This window comes from Kryptolebias marmoratus, linkage group LG17, assembly GCF_001649575.2.
Source record: "Kryptolebias marmoratus isolate JLee-2015 linkage group LG17, ASM164957v2, whole genome shotgun sequence".
NCBI classification, from domain to species: Eukaryota; Metazoa; Chordata; class Actinopteri; order Cyprinodontiformes; family Rivulidae; genus Kryptolebias; species Kryptolebias marmoratus.
The window spans coordinates 10214619-10230492 of record NC_051446.1 but is presented as its reverse complement, the minus strand read 5'-3'; the positions used below and the strand labels follow the sequence as shown (position 1 = coordinate 10230492).

The 15874-nt window shown below is 41.3% G+C and overlaps 1 protein-coding gene across 1 annotated transcript; it reads right to left on the bottom strand.

Annotated features, from left to right (window-relative positions):
- Positions 1 to 504: 504 nt before the first annotated feature.
- Positions 505 to 15540, bottom strand: sstr2a (somatostatin receptor 2a). The gene is made up of 4 exons (XM_017416230.3): positions 15179 to 15540; positions 11364 to 12033; positions 9295 to 9620; positions 505 to 5994 (listed from the first exon to the last, which is right to left on the bottom strand). Exons 2-4 carry the CDS (start codon positions 11743 to 11745, stop codon positions 5563 to 5565), a joined length of 1140 nt encoding a protein of 379 aa, XP_017271719.1. The 5' UTR covers positions 11746 to 12033; positions 15179 to 15540; the 3' UTR covers positions 505 to 5562.
- Positions 15541 to 15874: the final 334 nt, after the last annotated feature.

Sequence of the window (15874 nt, the reverse complement as noted above, 5' to 3'; positions counted from 1 at the left end):
CCAGCCGCCCCGTCACTGCTTTATAAGACATAAACACTTGTGTTTCGGAAAGAAAACATAACTGCAGCAGCCTTTCGAATAAATATGAGCCAAGCGTCTCAACAGAGCTCATTGACCTCGCTGTCTGCTGATGAAAAAGTCTCAGCTCACCATGAGCTGACTCATACAGTTTGTCTCCCTATGGTTTTTGCTCTTTATTTCTCCATTTGAATTCAGTTGTTGCTTTTCTTTAGTTTAAGCCAAAGAACCTTTGAAGTTCCTTAACCTACTCTCGGGGAATGTCGACTCTCGCTGCATCCCAGATCAGGGGGAATATTTCCATCGTTCAGCTTGTTGTGCTCAGGGCCCCCGAGAGAGAACTTGGAATTCCTCCAGGGAACGTGTTTAAGGAGGTCCACGAACAGTCGCCTCTGAAACGTTCTTAGAAAAAGCCGTTATCGCCCGGATCGCAGAATCACCCCGCACGCACGGGCCTCGGTAAACACTGAAAGACAAACACACGAATGTAGCCATGGCCTGCATTTTAATTGCAGAGACACGAACATTGACCTGTCCATTACAATCATTGATCACATTATAATCTACAGTATGCAACAACAAAGAGTCACAAAAAAAAACAACAACAAAAAAACCCCCATCTGCTTTTGACATTGTATCACAGGAACATAAGCTGGGGAAATAGAGCTGCGAGAGATATACAAGAAGTCTCTGTAGTGTTTGAAGAGAGTAAAGGCCTTTGGTTGGTTGGTTAGGGGTGGGGACACAGGCTCCAATGCCATCTTGTTGTACATATAATTTATCACATTAAGTTTCAAGGCACATAGATAAAAGTAACAGCACAGTAATGTACATGTCCACAGCTATACACCACGAGAAACAAGCTGTTTTCCACCAGCTCATCTGAGGGTTTTAATTTCAGGATTATGCTGAATATTAAATTCGTACAGGTGTTGCTAACTGTAATTTAAAAAGCTCCAAAGTTGGACCAGGTGTTGCAAAAAAAAAAAAAAAAACACACGGAGTTTTGGTAAAACTCCACACACTTTAAAGTATTATAGTTTTTAGAGTATTTTCATGAGGAAAAAAACAAACAAACAAAAAAAAAGGAAACGTGGGTGACGCTGCTCTCGGTCGGCGACACAGCAGGTGGGATGCGCAGTCCTCCCCCATGCAAGAACAAGCAGGGGATACAACAAATACACACAGTTTGTACTGAACGCCACACCCTGAGGAGTGCACGTAATAGCCCTTCGCAAATTAACTTAAGTGAAGAAGGCAGAGGTTCTCCATTCCTCCACCTCACCGACTCACCTGTACACTATACAGTTACGGGAACCCGCCGGAAATCTGGACAAATGCCCTTTTTTTTTTTTTTTTTACATTTGGTTCTGGTCTGCACCCAGCAAGTACATGTCGTCTTAGATAATCCTACTGCTTTTTTTTTTTTTTTAATTATTATTATTATTTACAACGTAACCTCAGAAGATGAAAATAGATTTGGTTTCACAAAACAACAAAGAAAGCAGCTACAGACAGTATCTCGTTGCCCCAGTGGTCTTTCTAGCGCTACATTGGCGCTGGCTTTGGCACAAATCACCTTTATCAACATCTACTGGATCTTAAAATGCTCCATTATGTACATCACAGTCCAATTTAACCTTTTTGGAATGGTCGCCGGCAATTACAGGCAGGAGCACAGGAGGGGGGGGGGGGGCATAAAAAGACACGGAAGACACGGAAAGAGATAAGTAGGAGAGGAGAGAGGAGAGAGTAGTCGTGTGCTGTTGGCTTGAGGGGGAGTCTAGAAACCAAAACTGGAAAAAGATGAGAATGTGGAATGACTTTGTCACTGTGGGGAGCGCAGAATTCACCAAAGCAGAAATTGTGGGTATAACTCGTTACAAAGCCCTTAGTCTCGAATCACAGTTACACATATACCATCTGATAGGTGACCTAAACCCCCCCACCCGATACGGAGCGGGTCAGCCTGATCATCTATTCAGATGATGGTACAAGAAGTGGACATCCATACAACACATTATGAGCAACAAGGTCAAATCCTAAGAAACTGTACCAACGTGCATGTCTGCACATCTCTCTGAACACGACTGTGAGTGTGTTCTTACCCTGACCTGCGATGCACGGTGTGACTAAGCCGGCTAAAATACAACCCACAGCGGTGACAACCCAGAGGGTGTCATGACAAACTGTAGGGCATGTTGCCCATAACCAACATGGACATACCTTTTTGTGTTTCTGTGTTTGTGTGTGTTGCCTGACTTGATTATTGTCAGCAGTAAGCTCTGAGGACAAGCCATGTCTGCGTCTTCATCTCTTCTGATTGCACTGATTGATGGCCCCCCGACACGACTGATACACAGAGCTGAAGCCAGTGTGGCACTTCAGCTAATGGTCAGTGAACTGATCACTGCTGTAGAGTCTTTGAAGTCTGACAAATAATCCCAGCAACCAGGTGTGGCATTATCAAAAAGATCCATTATGGAGGTTGCTGTGTAATGGATATGGACATGTAATGCGACTATGACCATAGTGAGTTACTGTTAGAAATTGAGATTTTTGCAACACTGCTTATTGCTGCATCCTGTCCTGCTGGGCAGCTATAGATCCTGTCAGAGAATCATGTGATCTTTGTTTTGTCTTATTTTCTCATGTGTCAGGGCAAGCTTCTTTGGCTAGTTTATTATGATGTTGTGTGATTTCCATTAAAAGTGGGGCATATCTTAAAATGAGCAAAAATAAATAAAAAAAATAGCCATTTATTGGTAAACAATAGGGTGTAAACATTCCATTCCATTGTTTCCAAGAAAGAAAACTACAGCTTTGCTTGAATGATTTAATGGGTGCTCTGAAACTGGGTCAGCCAGAGTCAACCAGAGCAAAAAAAACAAAAAAACAATTTGGTTTCAAGTTTTCTGGCACAGTCTTGTTCTCCTGGGGGCTCTCATGCAGGGCTTACCTCCCATCACATGGATAAACTTGTCTCTCGTTCAACGCGGGTCGCAGATTCTAGTCTGGGCTTTTCTACCCACCAAATGCACCTTGGCATGTCCCTTTCATAACTGAGGGTCATAAAGGCCTTGCTCATTATTTCAGAGCATATGATACCGTACTGCTTTTGCTTTTACTAGCTTAAAAAACATAAATTACATTTTGGCAACAATGGTGTTAAGTGTGTTAAAATAGTTTGGGTTTCAACTCTGTGCTTGGGGCAAGTTCGATTATTAAAAAGTGAAGTTTCAATTGATTTTTAGAGGACACAGAATTCCATGTAGTCAATCTAATGAGCACTTCAATAGTTTAATCATTTGCTTCAATTTTTTAAAAGTAATTTGTCTATTATTCTTTTGGACATATTTGTTTCTAGCTTTGTTTTTATTTGGTAAATTGCTAGACATGAGTGTCAGAATTCTGTCTTTTTGTTACAAATTGAATCTAAATGTGTTTTTATTGAATATCTCCTCCCCTGCATTTGGCAACATATGCAGCAAATAGACCACTACTGGTTAAAAACTGGGAGTAGTGGAGGAACATTGGATACACCAAATATAACCACTGTCTTTTTTTTTAAATCAAATTAAAATCAATCCCAGTATCAGAAATTGTGCATCAGAATTTTAGTATTAAATCTCAAACCGTACACAACTAGCAGTCTGCATAACTGTAACTCTTAATGCACTAAACCTCATGTTGTCAGTGCTGAGAAAATATAAAAAGGCGAACTTCTGATTCAATCAGCATGCTTGTAACTTCCCACTTAATTTGGGGTAACTTTGTTCATGGCTCTTTGCTGTCTTTAAAAACTGTGAAAATGAAGCATTTTGAATTCACCACCAATAACCTCCTCTCTGTGAAAACCTTGGCTTGGACTCACAGGTGTCTGTGCTTTGGCACAACATAACCTAACAAAATCAATGTGGAAATAACGAAAAGTGGTGGTCATTGCATTTTTCAGTGCCAAAAAAAGGCAAAATAGAAAAAAAAAAAAAACTCTAAAAGGAGTTTAACCCACACTGTTGACGTCCTGCTGTCTAGGATGAACCGTTCCACTTTTATGGAAATGCATGGAAATGAATTGTGTAGACTTAAGATTTAGTAGCGCAAAAAGATGTATAGGTTTTTTTTAAAAATTGATTTTCCCACATAAATAAAGCACAGCTTTGATTGTGTAACAGCCACCCAAGAACTAGCAGCTCTTTCTGTCTGCACATATGGGTATGTAATGTCCTTGCATTTGTAGGTGGGTGATAAAGGCAAAGACATTTTTTAGTGAATACAGCGCATATATTGTTTTCCCCCCATGTCTCATTCTCTGTCTCTTCCCATGTATTTATGGTTCTCTCCCTCCTGTTTGAATGCATGACACACTGTTCTGCCTTCTGTGAAGTTTGGACATCTTCCCTGACCAAACCAAGAGTGAATGTGAAGGGTCATGAAATCAGGAACCTGCCAAAACACAGCACTGCACAAGTCGATATGGACTCTATACAGCAGCACGGGGTACGGGGGTAGCNGGGTAGGGGGGAGTCGCCTGTAAGAATCAGGAAAGGGTTACAACGCACACGCCACTGGTTTGAAATACTCACTGCTTATTTCAATTATACAACATGGAGGCGCTGGGTTTGCCTTTAAATCCGCTCCCATGCTGAACACAAACTGAACACGTGTGACGCGCTCCCACAAAGGCCGACAGCAATCCATTTTATATGTACAAAGTCAAGCTGTTCCTAAGGAACAAGGTTAGAGGGCCCGCGGAGATGATTTCCCATCCTTAATCAATAATCCAAGATGCTGGATTTGTGTTTACGCATCAGCAACGCCTCTCCCACAAAGAGGCCAGATGGTGAGAGACGTAAAGCATCCTTTGTTTATCTGTAGACAGAAGAGTGTTGCCATTTTCTTGCCCTTTAGAGCAAGTATAACCAAACTAATCAGCGGATACGAAGAAAACACACGGTGACACTCTTCATCTTTGGGTTGTCGTTTCAGATTCTTTTCACCGAAAGGTTACAGGGAATTAAAGTTTTCCTCCGCAGTGTTTCCGCATCCAGGAAAGTCAATGGCGAGTCTTTCTGTAATACAGAAAGTACCAATCAGGTAGAGCGAAGACGGCGGTCAGTCGCTTTCACCGCTCTCCAGGGCAGGTCTTCAACAGCTGGCTATACGATTCTGCTTCTTGGTTCAGTCTTCGTTCAGCATGACAATCACAAACAGCACTCCTTATAAATGTTTGATTTCAACACAAGCTACAATAAAATAGGGAGGTTTTCGCTCTACTTCAGGGTTAACAAGTTGAGGTTGCCTCCATTACCCAACTGTCAAGTGTTTTTAGCTGGAGTCAATGCACTTTCTCCAACTTCTGGGAACCTTTAGGAAATTGTTTGTTTTTCACTCAGACTTTGCTCATGTGTCAGTGTCCATGAGCAGCCGTTACGTCATCATCCTGCCACCGCATCTCTACACAGTGGCTTCAAGCAGCGCTTTGTGAGCCCGTTACTTTGTACTTTAGTCTCTCTAGCTCCCATGAACGTCACCGCTTCCCCCTCAAATGCTGGTCTGCAGCTCGCCGTTGAGCAAGGCGGCATCGTGAGTCTCCAGGTTGGCGTTGATGATCATGGCTTCGTTGACCATCCTGCTCCTGTCCGCCCGGCTGTCGCTGCGCTCGATCTCGTCCAGGCCCGCCACCTTTTTCAGGCACAGGACATTCTGAAAGCTCTTCTTGAAGTTGTCCGACAGGAAGGCGTACAGGATGGGGTTGGCGCAGCTGTTGGCGTAGCCGAGCACCACCACGAAGTCGAACGTGCTCTTCACGGCGGAGGTGGGGTTTATGGAGCCGGTGACGGAGGTGACGTTGAAAACGTAGAAAGGCAGCCAGCACAGGACGAACACCGCCACCACAATGGACACCATCCGGGTCACCTTACGCTCCGAGCGTTTGCGCTTCGAGGAACCGACACGCATCCCAGAAGATTTCACCTGGCAGAGGGAACGGAAAAGGGATTAAAACCAGCCAGTTTTCAGTTCATTACAAGACAAGCACAAAAACACACAGGCTCACTTCTAAGGTTAACCCTCCCGTGACCTTTGGGTGAAATGGACCCAGTTTTGAAGGCTTCAGTAGGGTTAATTTAGAGCCTAACAAGTATGTTTTTAGTTTCTAGGAAGAAAGCAGTGTACTCAGAGAAAACCCACGTATGCATGGGGTGAACATGAACTATCCACACAGAAAGGCCCCCGCTGAGTTTCAAACCAAAGACCTCTTTTGCTATGTGGCAACAGTGCTAACCGCCACAACACCTTACGGTCTAACATTTGGTTTTATGTAGGTGAGTTTACTTTTTTTTAAACAACAAATTATTAGCAGTAGTCTGATACCAACATTTCCTGGTTTCACTTATGTTAGTATGTATGTTAGCAACAGTATGAATTTGTTGCTTTTCCTCCAACAACTGCTGCAAATGGTTTCCAAACAGTCTTTTTCTTTCTTTCTTTCTTTCTTTCTTTCTTTCTTTCTTTCTTTCTTTCAAAAAACACATTATTAGTCATTTAATTGACAAAATACTCAGCAGGTGATTGAACACAACTGAAACAAATACAGCACAATAATATCAAGTTATTGTACAACCTGTTAAGTAAAAAGCTTTATATGTGCAGTTACAGGGCTCCTGGCTACAGCTTCATTTTCAATTGGACAAACAGAAGAGCGGGTCACTCGTGTAACTTATTGCAAAACAGTATAGCTGCTGACAAAACTCGTGACCACTTGTGACATTAGTCAGAACACAAGAAAAAATATTCAAAGTATTTATTAAATGGCTTTTAAATTCAACCTCTTCGCGAAGAAAATCATATTCTTGTTACCTTCAATACATAATATTTTATGATTTTTTTTCTAACTTAAAGGCTTTTTAAAGATTTGTTTTGTTATTAGAAAGTATATTGAAGGAGAAAGTCGAGTAAAATCCAAACAATCTTAATGATTTTCCTTCTTTTTCTGAGCAGCTTTCGAGAGTTGGCTTATTCCTTTTTTCAATCCCACATTGTCTCTGACTGTAGCATTAGTCGGTTTCTGTTTGGTCCACGGAGAGTTGTCCTTTTTAAAAACGTAATTACCTCTATTAGAACCACTGAACACTTATAGCTTCCGTAGTCCATTCAGCTGGACGGCTGACCTTGTTCCAATATACAAGCACCAGAGGAGAATCAATTTATTGAGCGCACTATGTCAGTCTCCACAACAAATGGAGGCAATATGGTTTGTTTTAGCTTCTGGTTGTTGAAAACACAATTTAGTATTAGACATAGGGAAAAGGAGAAATACATTTACATATATTTAATAGTCTAGTTTTGGTCAAATAATGTAATCATTTGATTTGATTCCAATGTCATACAAACAGTCAAACTATTGTTCCTTTTTGAGCTGGTTATATATTAGGGGTGTATTGGTATGCCTAAATCAAGGTTATTCAGTATAAGGGTCAAGGTTTGGTGCAACAGGACAGAAAAAAAACAAAACATTTTTTTTAACCCTTCAAGAAGAATAGATAGAAAAACTAAGCTCTCCTGTTTTTAGGGAAGCTCGAAGGTAGTAGGTCATGAACAGCAAGATAGGGTTTGTCAACAGTCTCTGTGGACGTCTCCTCCAACACACTAACAGGCTCTCACACTGCTCTCGACTAAGTGTGAGATAATCGTGGAGGCGACTGTTGCAAGAAACCCAACCAAATGCGCCTAAAATCTCTGAACTCTGAGAGTATTTTGAACATATGCTGCTGCTGCTTGCTCCTATTCTCCTTCTTATTGGGAAACGAAAGGCCAGAGCTGTTCTCTGACAGCCTGACAGAAACATACAGCATTCAAGCTGCGGGAAAAACCAGCTCATTCTTGGATATAATTTTGCTCCCCCCAGAAACTAGCACAAAACAGTATATGTGCCATTCTCACTTTACTTCTTAATGCATATAAACTGAAGGGGCTGTAAAGTACTTCCTCCACCCCTTTTTTGACATGGTAGTTGGCAAATAGCAATTAAAAAAACCTAAACAAATGTAGCTTTTTTTGTTCTTTGACACAGTTTTAATAGGGACAGTGTCAGGAACGGTGGAGATGACGGAGGCGAACCCAGAATGCAGACTCATTTTAAAGAAAGAAAAATTAATTTATTAAACTAAGAAAACGAACAAAAACAAAAAGGTGACGTGGCAGCAAACAGATAAGAACTAAATAAAAATACATAAATGGAACAGAACTCAGAAAACCAGGAACACAGAGCGAAGCAAACAAGAGAGGCAAACATCAAACAAACCTTAGACAACGGACCAGCGAGGTATGGGAAGAGTGACCGGGTTTTTAAGACTGCGGATAACGAGGTGAGTGGGAACAGGTGGAATGATTACTTATTCGGGACAGGTGAAGATGGGCGTGGCTAACAGACAAATGAATGACTGGGGAAGAGTGGAAATGAGAACACAAACACAAGGAGGACAGAACCAAGAAGAAAACAAAAACCAGATAACTACAAATAGAAAACAAAACCAAAACCAGAGAACTAAAATAAAAACAACCCAGAAAAAGCCAAATCACCACAGACAGGATCAGGATAAAGCAACAACTGATAAAAACAACCTTATTGTTGTTGTCGTTACTAGGGCACAAAGCGATAGTGGACATGAGAAAAATAGGCTGCTATTGTAAAAGCTTTGTATCTTCTGTTCACATAAATCTACATTTTAAAAAACAGTTTTTAAATTCTTCATTTTGAACAGCATTTTTTTTTTAAATCTTTGTTTTTTTTCACTAAAATCACCAGCTGCACTTAGCTGAGAGGTACAAATGCAGCCAAAAGATTGTCTTTTTTGTTTATTTTTTTTATTTTAAAAATATCTGTAGTAGTGTGGACAGGGCCCAAGACAGGTTTTTCTTTCAATGCTACTGGTGCTGCTGAAGTCTGTTGCAGGCCAGATGACCATTTAATATGCAATTATATTATGGTAATTTCCCTACTGAAGGACAAATTAAGGATTGTTCTAGTTTATATTTACATTGTGTCTGTTTGCATAGATGTTATAAACTTTACCTGATTATAGTTTGCCTTTTTGAAGGGGTTTTGCAGGAAAGAATTTAACCTCTGCCTTTTGTGACTGAGTTAGATGAGTAGGGGTAACCACACACCAAGAAATGAGAGTCACCCTTTGTTTTATCCAGTTATTTAATTAAAACAACTGAGTTTAAAGGATATCGGAAATGCAAAATGTGCCATTCTGGTGGCAGGCTTACCTTGATTATAATGAGCAGATAGCATAGACATATCACTGCCAGGGGAAGGAAGAATCCAACGAAGAAGGTGTAGAATATAAAAGCTTTGTAGTAGATGTCCTGGGGCTCGGGCCACACTATCCCACACACTGGAACTTTGTCCAGGCCACTGAAGATCATAGTTGGTAGAATGACCAGCAATGACACACCCCACACTGTCAGGTTAATTAGTTTGGCTACACGGGGCTTCCGCCATTTGGTGGACCTGATGGGGTGGACTACAGCCAGGTACCGATCGATGCTCATCACCATGAGACAGAAGATGCTGGTAAATTGATTGAGAGAGTCTGGTACAGGGAGGAGGAGGAGGGCAAGCAGAGGAACAGAAAAAAAAAGAATAGAAGTTGTGATTAAATGTCACAGAGTGAATAACCCATAAACCATTATGTTACAGATAAAAAAATAAGACTGAAACTCTTTGAATGATTGAATTCGGTCTTTCTTCCATCGATTTAAAAATGAATTATAGGAAAGATGTCAGGTTTTCATCTTACTATTGAAGATGAGGTGACAACTTGAAGAACAGAGGCACTTAAACAGCAATCAGAGAACAAAGATGGTACACTGTGTATCTTGTTCAGTTCATTCCAAAACTAGCACAACAATACAGGCAGTATGATTAAAAAGCCTCACATAAACAGTTCTGGATCCCTCAAAAGAACCCCAATTTATCACTTGACAGATTTTAATGACAAAACTGTGGTACATCTACAACTGTTTGACTTTTGCAGTGAACCCAACTCAAGATGGATGCCACACCTAACTGACCATCGTAAATAAAAATAAATAAATAAATAAATAAATAGCCATCACATAACAGATATTGACCTAAAATTTAGTGTGGTAGTTGCAAAAACTCACCTCCAACACATTTTCTGAGGGCTAACAGATCACACAGATCCTTGTTTAAAATCTTAGCATGCAATGTGCGTTCCTTCAAAGAATGCTACTTTTTCACTTTAATATGAGCAACTGTGCCTTTTTCTTTAACCCTCCTGTGGCCTTCGGGTAAAATGGACCCAAAGTTATAAAGGCTTCTCTTTTCTTTAGTTACGAGCGCTTCAGGTGGGTTAAGTGGTATGGTTTTATTTTTGAGCCAGCCAAGCCTTTTCTCATTCCACCAGCCTCTGCTAGATCTAACTAGATCCCTGTGGATGTTTTGACATGAGAACTACTTCAGCTATCCCTATATTTTCAACACTGACAGAGCAACAAAGGTAAACTTTAGCTTTCTGCTTTTCCAGAAACCAATTGATTATTTGTGTCTCTTGGTTATGTTGAATGTGAACAACAAGGTTAGAGGCAACGACTCGGGTCAAACAGTTTTGTCTAGAAGGATCTGAACTGATCGAAAGGACAATAAAGTCTAAATAGCAGCCATGAGAAGAGTTGTTTGAGTTGTTCAAAATGGTAACAAAAGGAGCTTCAGTGCTTCCTCTTTAGGTTCTCCAGCACAAGAAAGACAAATTTATCTTTTGTGAAATAAAATTGAATTATTCTGTACCACATTTTATTGTCACGATCAAATCTTTCAAGGCAATGCTGGTACAGTTTTATTCACACATACACTGTAAATGTAAGGTCAAGATTTGTTTAAGTGTGAATGGATTTTTTTTTCTTTCTACTAAGTACTTTAAAAAAAGATCAAAGAAAAGAGTTTAGTAAAAATAATAAAGAACTATAGGAGGTAATTCTATCCAAGCCGACTCCAAATTTTAAAGGAAAACAAACACTTTTCTCTGTTTGGGTTCCCGGTGACAAAGCAGAAAGGACTGTAAATGGAAACTTATGGACACCTAATATTACAACTCTGTTCTGGAGACAGTGTTTTGTTGAAAATGTATCACTGTGGCAAATGGTTTGACATTTAAAAAACCAAAGATTCTCATTTAGTTTTTTTCTATTTTATTAGTATTGCAAACACAATGACTCAAAAGTAATTTCCCAGTCGGGAAGCCTGAAAGTTCTCTTTCAATTAAAACTGTTGCTCCTGTCTGCAATGAATCATTAGCCTTCTGCTTTCCACCCACCTACAGTCATGATCACCCTGCACAGAGCCTCTCCAAACGGCCAGTGGACCAGCGCCAGCTGCAAGGCGATGAACGGCAGACACATCATGCACAGGACATCTGCCACTGCCAGGTTCAGGATGTAGATGTTGGTCACGGTCTTCATTTTGGCGTAACGGAGGATAACGTAGATGACCAGGGTGTTGCCGCATAATCCCACAGCGCACACCATGAAGTAGATGAAGGTGATGACCACGGAGCTGGTCTTGTCCTGGTGTCGCTCTTTGGGGTCTAGGTTGGTGTCGTTTGGGTATGAATCATTCCCTTGGATGTCATACAGGAGGGGCTCTGGGATTGAGATGTTAGGTGAAGCTGGGAGGAAGGACCACTGATCTAAGGCCATGACTTTTGTCAGTCAAAGATTTGAAATACTGGATGATAATGTGAGTGAGGATCTGTCTTAGCTGCTTCAAAGCCAAAATATTTACCAAACAAGGCTGAACAAATATTGTTAAAGGAATTTCTACAAAGAAGAAGAAGAAAAAAAACTATAGCCTACAACTTGGAAGTTGAGACTTTAAAGTTAAGGGTCTGGGACGTTGGGGATTGGGATGACCGGGAATTTTCGTGTACGGAGAACCAAAGCGTTCACATTCCAGCGGCAAAGCGGCGGTAAAATCGCAAGACAAATCTATGGAGAGAAAAACAAGAGAAAACATGAGAAATTCAGCTGAACAACAATGAAAATTCCCTCTGAGAAGTAATAATAGTCCCTCAATATCCATGGCAACAGCCAGAGTGGGACTTTACATAACCATTTTCACACCTTCAGCCATACTAAGATTTAAAGTGTCCTCTACTGAGGATGCTCCAGATTGTGCCTCTATATGATCAATATTTCTTTTCCATCGCCCCTCCGCTCCGCTTGTTTCACTCACAGCAGACAGCAACGAGACGGAGACGGCTTATTCCAGTTTATAAAGGGTGTGCAGCTTTGTAAAAAACAACAACTTTTGGTCATTTCTTTGCATTTCAGCCACAGTTGGGGACGAAGCCTCGGGGGTTTGTTTCAGAACCAACAGTGACAAACACACCATCGTGAACAAGCACACATGGTTCCTTGGTGTTATGTTCTGGCTGGTAAAGTTGAAACGGACAAACATGTCATGAATAAAGGCGTACTCGCTGTCCTATTCATTTGTATTCTACAGCTGGACCAATTTCTGCTCGGTCCTATCAGGGTTTCCACTTGCTTCAGACCTTAAATCCACCAAGGCTTTGCTGAGCCCAGTTTTCCAGATTCTCTCCATGTGTGTGTGCGTCTGTTTATGTGAGTATTCTGCCTTCCTCCTGTCAATGCATACATTTAAAAGGGTACGCCTGAGCAAGCGAACGATGAGGGCACCGCGCTGCCAAAGACAAATGTTTATTCAATTGATTTCTGGGACAAACAGCTCGGCCACTGTAGCAGGATCAGTCACTCTTCCCCTGTGGTGACAGGGACCAGCTCGACACGTTCAATTTACCTCAATCACACCACATTAGCACTCAAGAGTTTTCAGTTCGAGCCAATGACAAGCAAGGTTATAAAGGTTTGAGCAATAGGATTCAAAATATTTTAAAGTAAAGACATTTTTGTAGCTCACCTTGGCTGTATGGCGAATAATGTTTTACCAGCTAGCTCTTTGAACGACCTCAGTTTAGAGGATTAAAGTCGGACGTGACTGACGAGCTAACGACTAATTTGAAAGCAGCTAAAACCAAAGTGGATTACTGCCGTCTTAAAATGGCTCCAGTCGCCAAAGAATTACAATGGTTCATGTGAACACTGTTGTGTAAATCTTTACATTGCCATGAGTGTCACGATGAACACAGAATTCTGTGGTGCTACACGTAGCCAGAGCTCAATTCTGGAATTAATTTCACATTACACAGCTAATTTGTCAGGAAGATTATGAAACGCATGACAAGATGGTTTAAATTACAGAGGTTTTTTTTTAAAAACTACTTTGATATTTTGAAGTTTGAAGCTGTTTCGTCATCTTTAGCAGCAGATTCGTTCGGACATGTCATTAGCTCGTCGATGCGGTCCAAGCGCTCCCACTTGCTGCAGCCTTAAAACAACTCCAAATCTTCAAAATGTCACAGTCCATACAAACTGTGAGTATTTAAGCTTTTACATTGCTGTCAGTTTCACATTAAACACTCATTTTGACAGGAATATTGTAAAAGTCCTGCTGGATTTGACCCTAAACTGCTGTTAGCGCCAGCTAGTTCAGTGTGAATAGCATGTAATGTGAAATAGGAGTCAGTGTAAACGTTTATAAAGTAGTGTTTGACTGAAACTGCTGAGAAATTTTAGTAATTAAAGCTGTTTTAAAACAGTAGCAAGCCACTTGGACTACCTGTTCGCTCAACGAACCTGTAAGACTTAAGCCGTGTTTCTCCAAACTGAGGCTGTTCAAAGAGATATTTACAACAGGAAACAAGGTAATTAGTCAAAACCTTTCGACAGAACTTCTCTTCAACATGGCTAGAATATCCCTTTAGTGTTTTTCAATCAAAGAGAGTAGGTTTAAACTGTGACTGCTAAAGAATAATCTGTTTTAGTTGAAGATTCAGATCGGACTTTTACTAACTAATGTACTTTTTAGGTGAAAATAGACTCTGTAAATGATATATGATAGGATCCGCTGTATTTTTGCCCAGCTTAAAGAAGCATTCTACAGTTTTGTTTGATTTGACTGTACGAGCGATATCTGTGATTATTTCTGGCGACAGCAGGGACAGAAATGTTGCAAAAAAGGGGGAAACAGTCGCTGAGTTCGACCACTTGACGTGCCTTGATGCTGGAAATTTTGCTTAACATTCTTTCACGTTACAGCGATTTTATGTCTTTGCAAGACTGCACCGAACAGATGATCTGAGAGGGTGAGTGAGTGAGTGAGTCAGACACAGAAAGCGCTGAAATGTTCTGCTGGCAGGGGAAGGCAGTGGTAATTAGTGTCCCTGCGTTCGCTGCATTTGGCCAAATCTATTAGTTTCATTAGGAGCAGGGTAATTGTATTAATTCCAATAGGAGGGTTATAGCAGCTGCTCCATTAAAACTTCTGCAAATGAGAAATTCTTACTGGAGAAGAAGAAGAAGAGGAAGAAGAAGAAGAAGAAAGATGCAAGGATGGACACTCATCCTGCAATTTGCTGCATCTCAGCTCTGCTCTGTGAAATGATGAAGTGAGGTGATGGCAGGGAAGCAGCGGGAGCTCGGCTTGTTACAGCCTCACAGTGGACTGTGTGTGTGAGGCAGAACACTTTTAATGACTTTTAATTACAGCAAAGGTGGCAAAACCAAGCACTGATGTAACCTTTTTTTAAGAAATCCCAAACAGCTGCAGTGAGGATCAAACCTGGAACCAAATCAGGATGTGTTGCACTTTCAAATCTGTTCATTTATTCTAATTTATGTGGGGGTTTTTTTCTTTATAAGGGGTTGCACATGTTCCAGTTGTCTTTTGCCAGCACACAGCTATCCAAAAACAGATTAGAATGAGTGCATGTTTCAGTTTAATCCAAGGGTTTATTTCATTTCCTCTGTGTGCCAAAAACAACAACAACAACAAACAAACAAGTGCTGCTGATTTTTTTCCTACTTCATCATGGATTTTTTAAAGCCAACCTGACTTAGATCAAACCTTACAAAGCACACAAGCCAAAGTCCACATAGGAATGATGAGGGAAATTCTAAAGTAAAACAACAGAAAGAAATGAAGCGCAATGAAAATGCGCAAATTTCCCCCTGCTTTGTCCACGTTGTTCTCAACAGCTTTGCCACTTACATTCAAACGGAGAGCTTCCTCCTCATTTTCTGTCCAAGTTGTCCCGCAGCAGAGGGAGTCCCGCCGCTCCGACGCGGCTCCGACCCGCTGGAAAGCCGCATCCCGCCACCTCCTCTCCATCCACCTGCTTGTTACGCCGAGCGTTCAAGCAGCCTTTACCAGAGCTGCCGTTCACACTACATCTCTCAGGGCATTTTTTTTTTCTACCTCCGAGGCATGGTCCGAGCTTGACGTGAGACTCTGACAGACCGAGGTGAAACACTGAGAGGGAGGGAGGGAGGTAAGGAGGGGGAGGGAGGAAACAGAGAGCCACCGGTGCGCTCAGGGTGCGCGGCTGCCGGCGAGATGAAGTCTGGGCACCACGGTCTCGACGCGCGGATGCATCAGGGGGCAGAGAGGAGGGAGAGAGTTGGTAGAGGGAAGGGTGTATGTGTGTGGGGTTGGGGGGGGGGTTGATGATGGTCTGACATGGACTGATACAGACACTGAGCGCGTCAACACGTGTGCGTTGGTGTAAAATCGTTTGCCGATTTGAATCATTTGAGTCCCACTATTTTCTCTCCTCTCTTCTCAGATTCCTTTTTTTATATAATTTTTTATTTAAAAGCAAACTGTACTAGTCCGGGGATTTCTGAACCGATGTTCTGTCAGATAGTATTAATAATAACGAGCAACTTATCTCCCCTGACATCAATC

Coding starts and splice junctions, on each gene's coding strand:
- sstr2a (XM_017416230.3), bottom strand. CDS start 11,745: ATGGCCTTAGATCAGTGGTCCTTCCTCCCAGCTTCACCTAACATCTCA. Junction 9,621..11,363: donor CAGGGTGATCATGACTGTAG/GTGGGTGGAAAG, acceptor TCCCTGTACCAG/ACTCTCTCAATCAATTTACC. Junction 5,995..9,294: donor ATCTGCTCATTATAATCAAG/GTAAGCCTGCCA, acceptor TCCCTCTGCCAG/GTGAAATCTTCTGGGATGCG.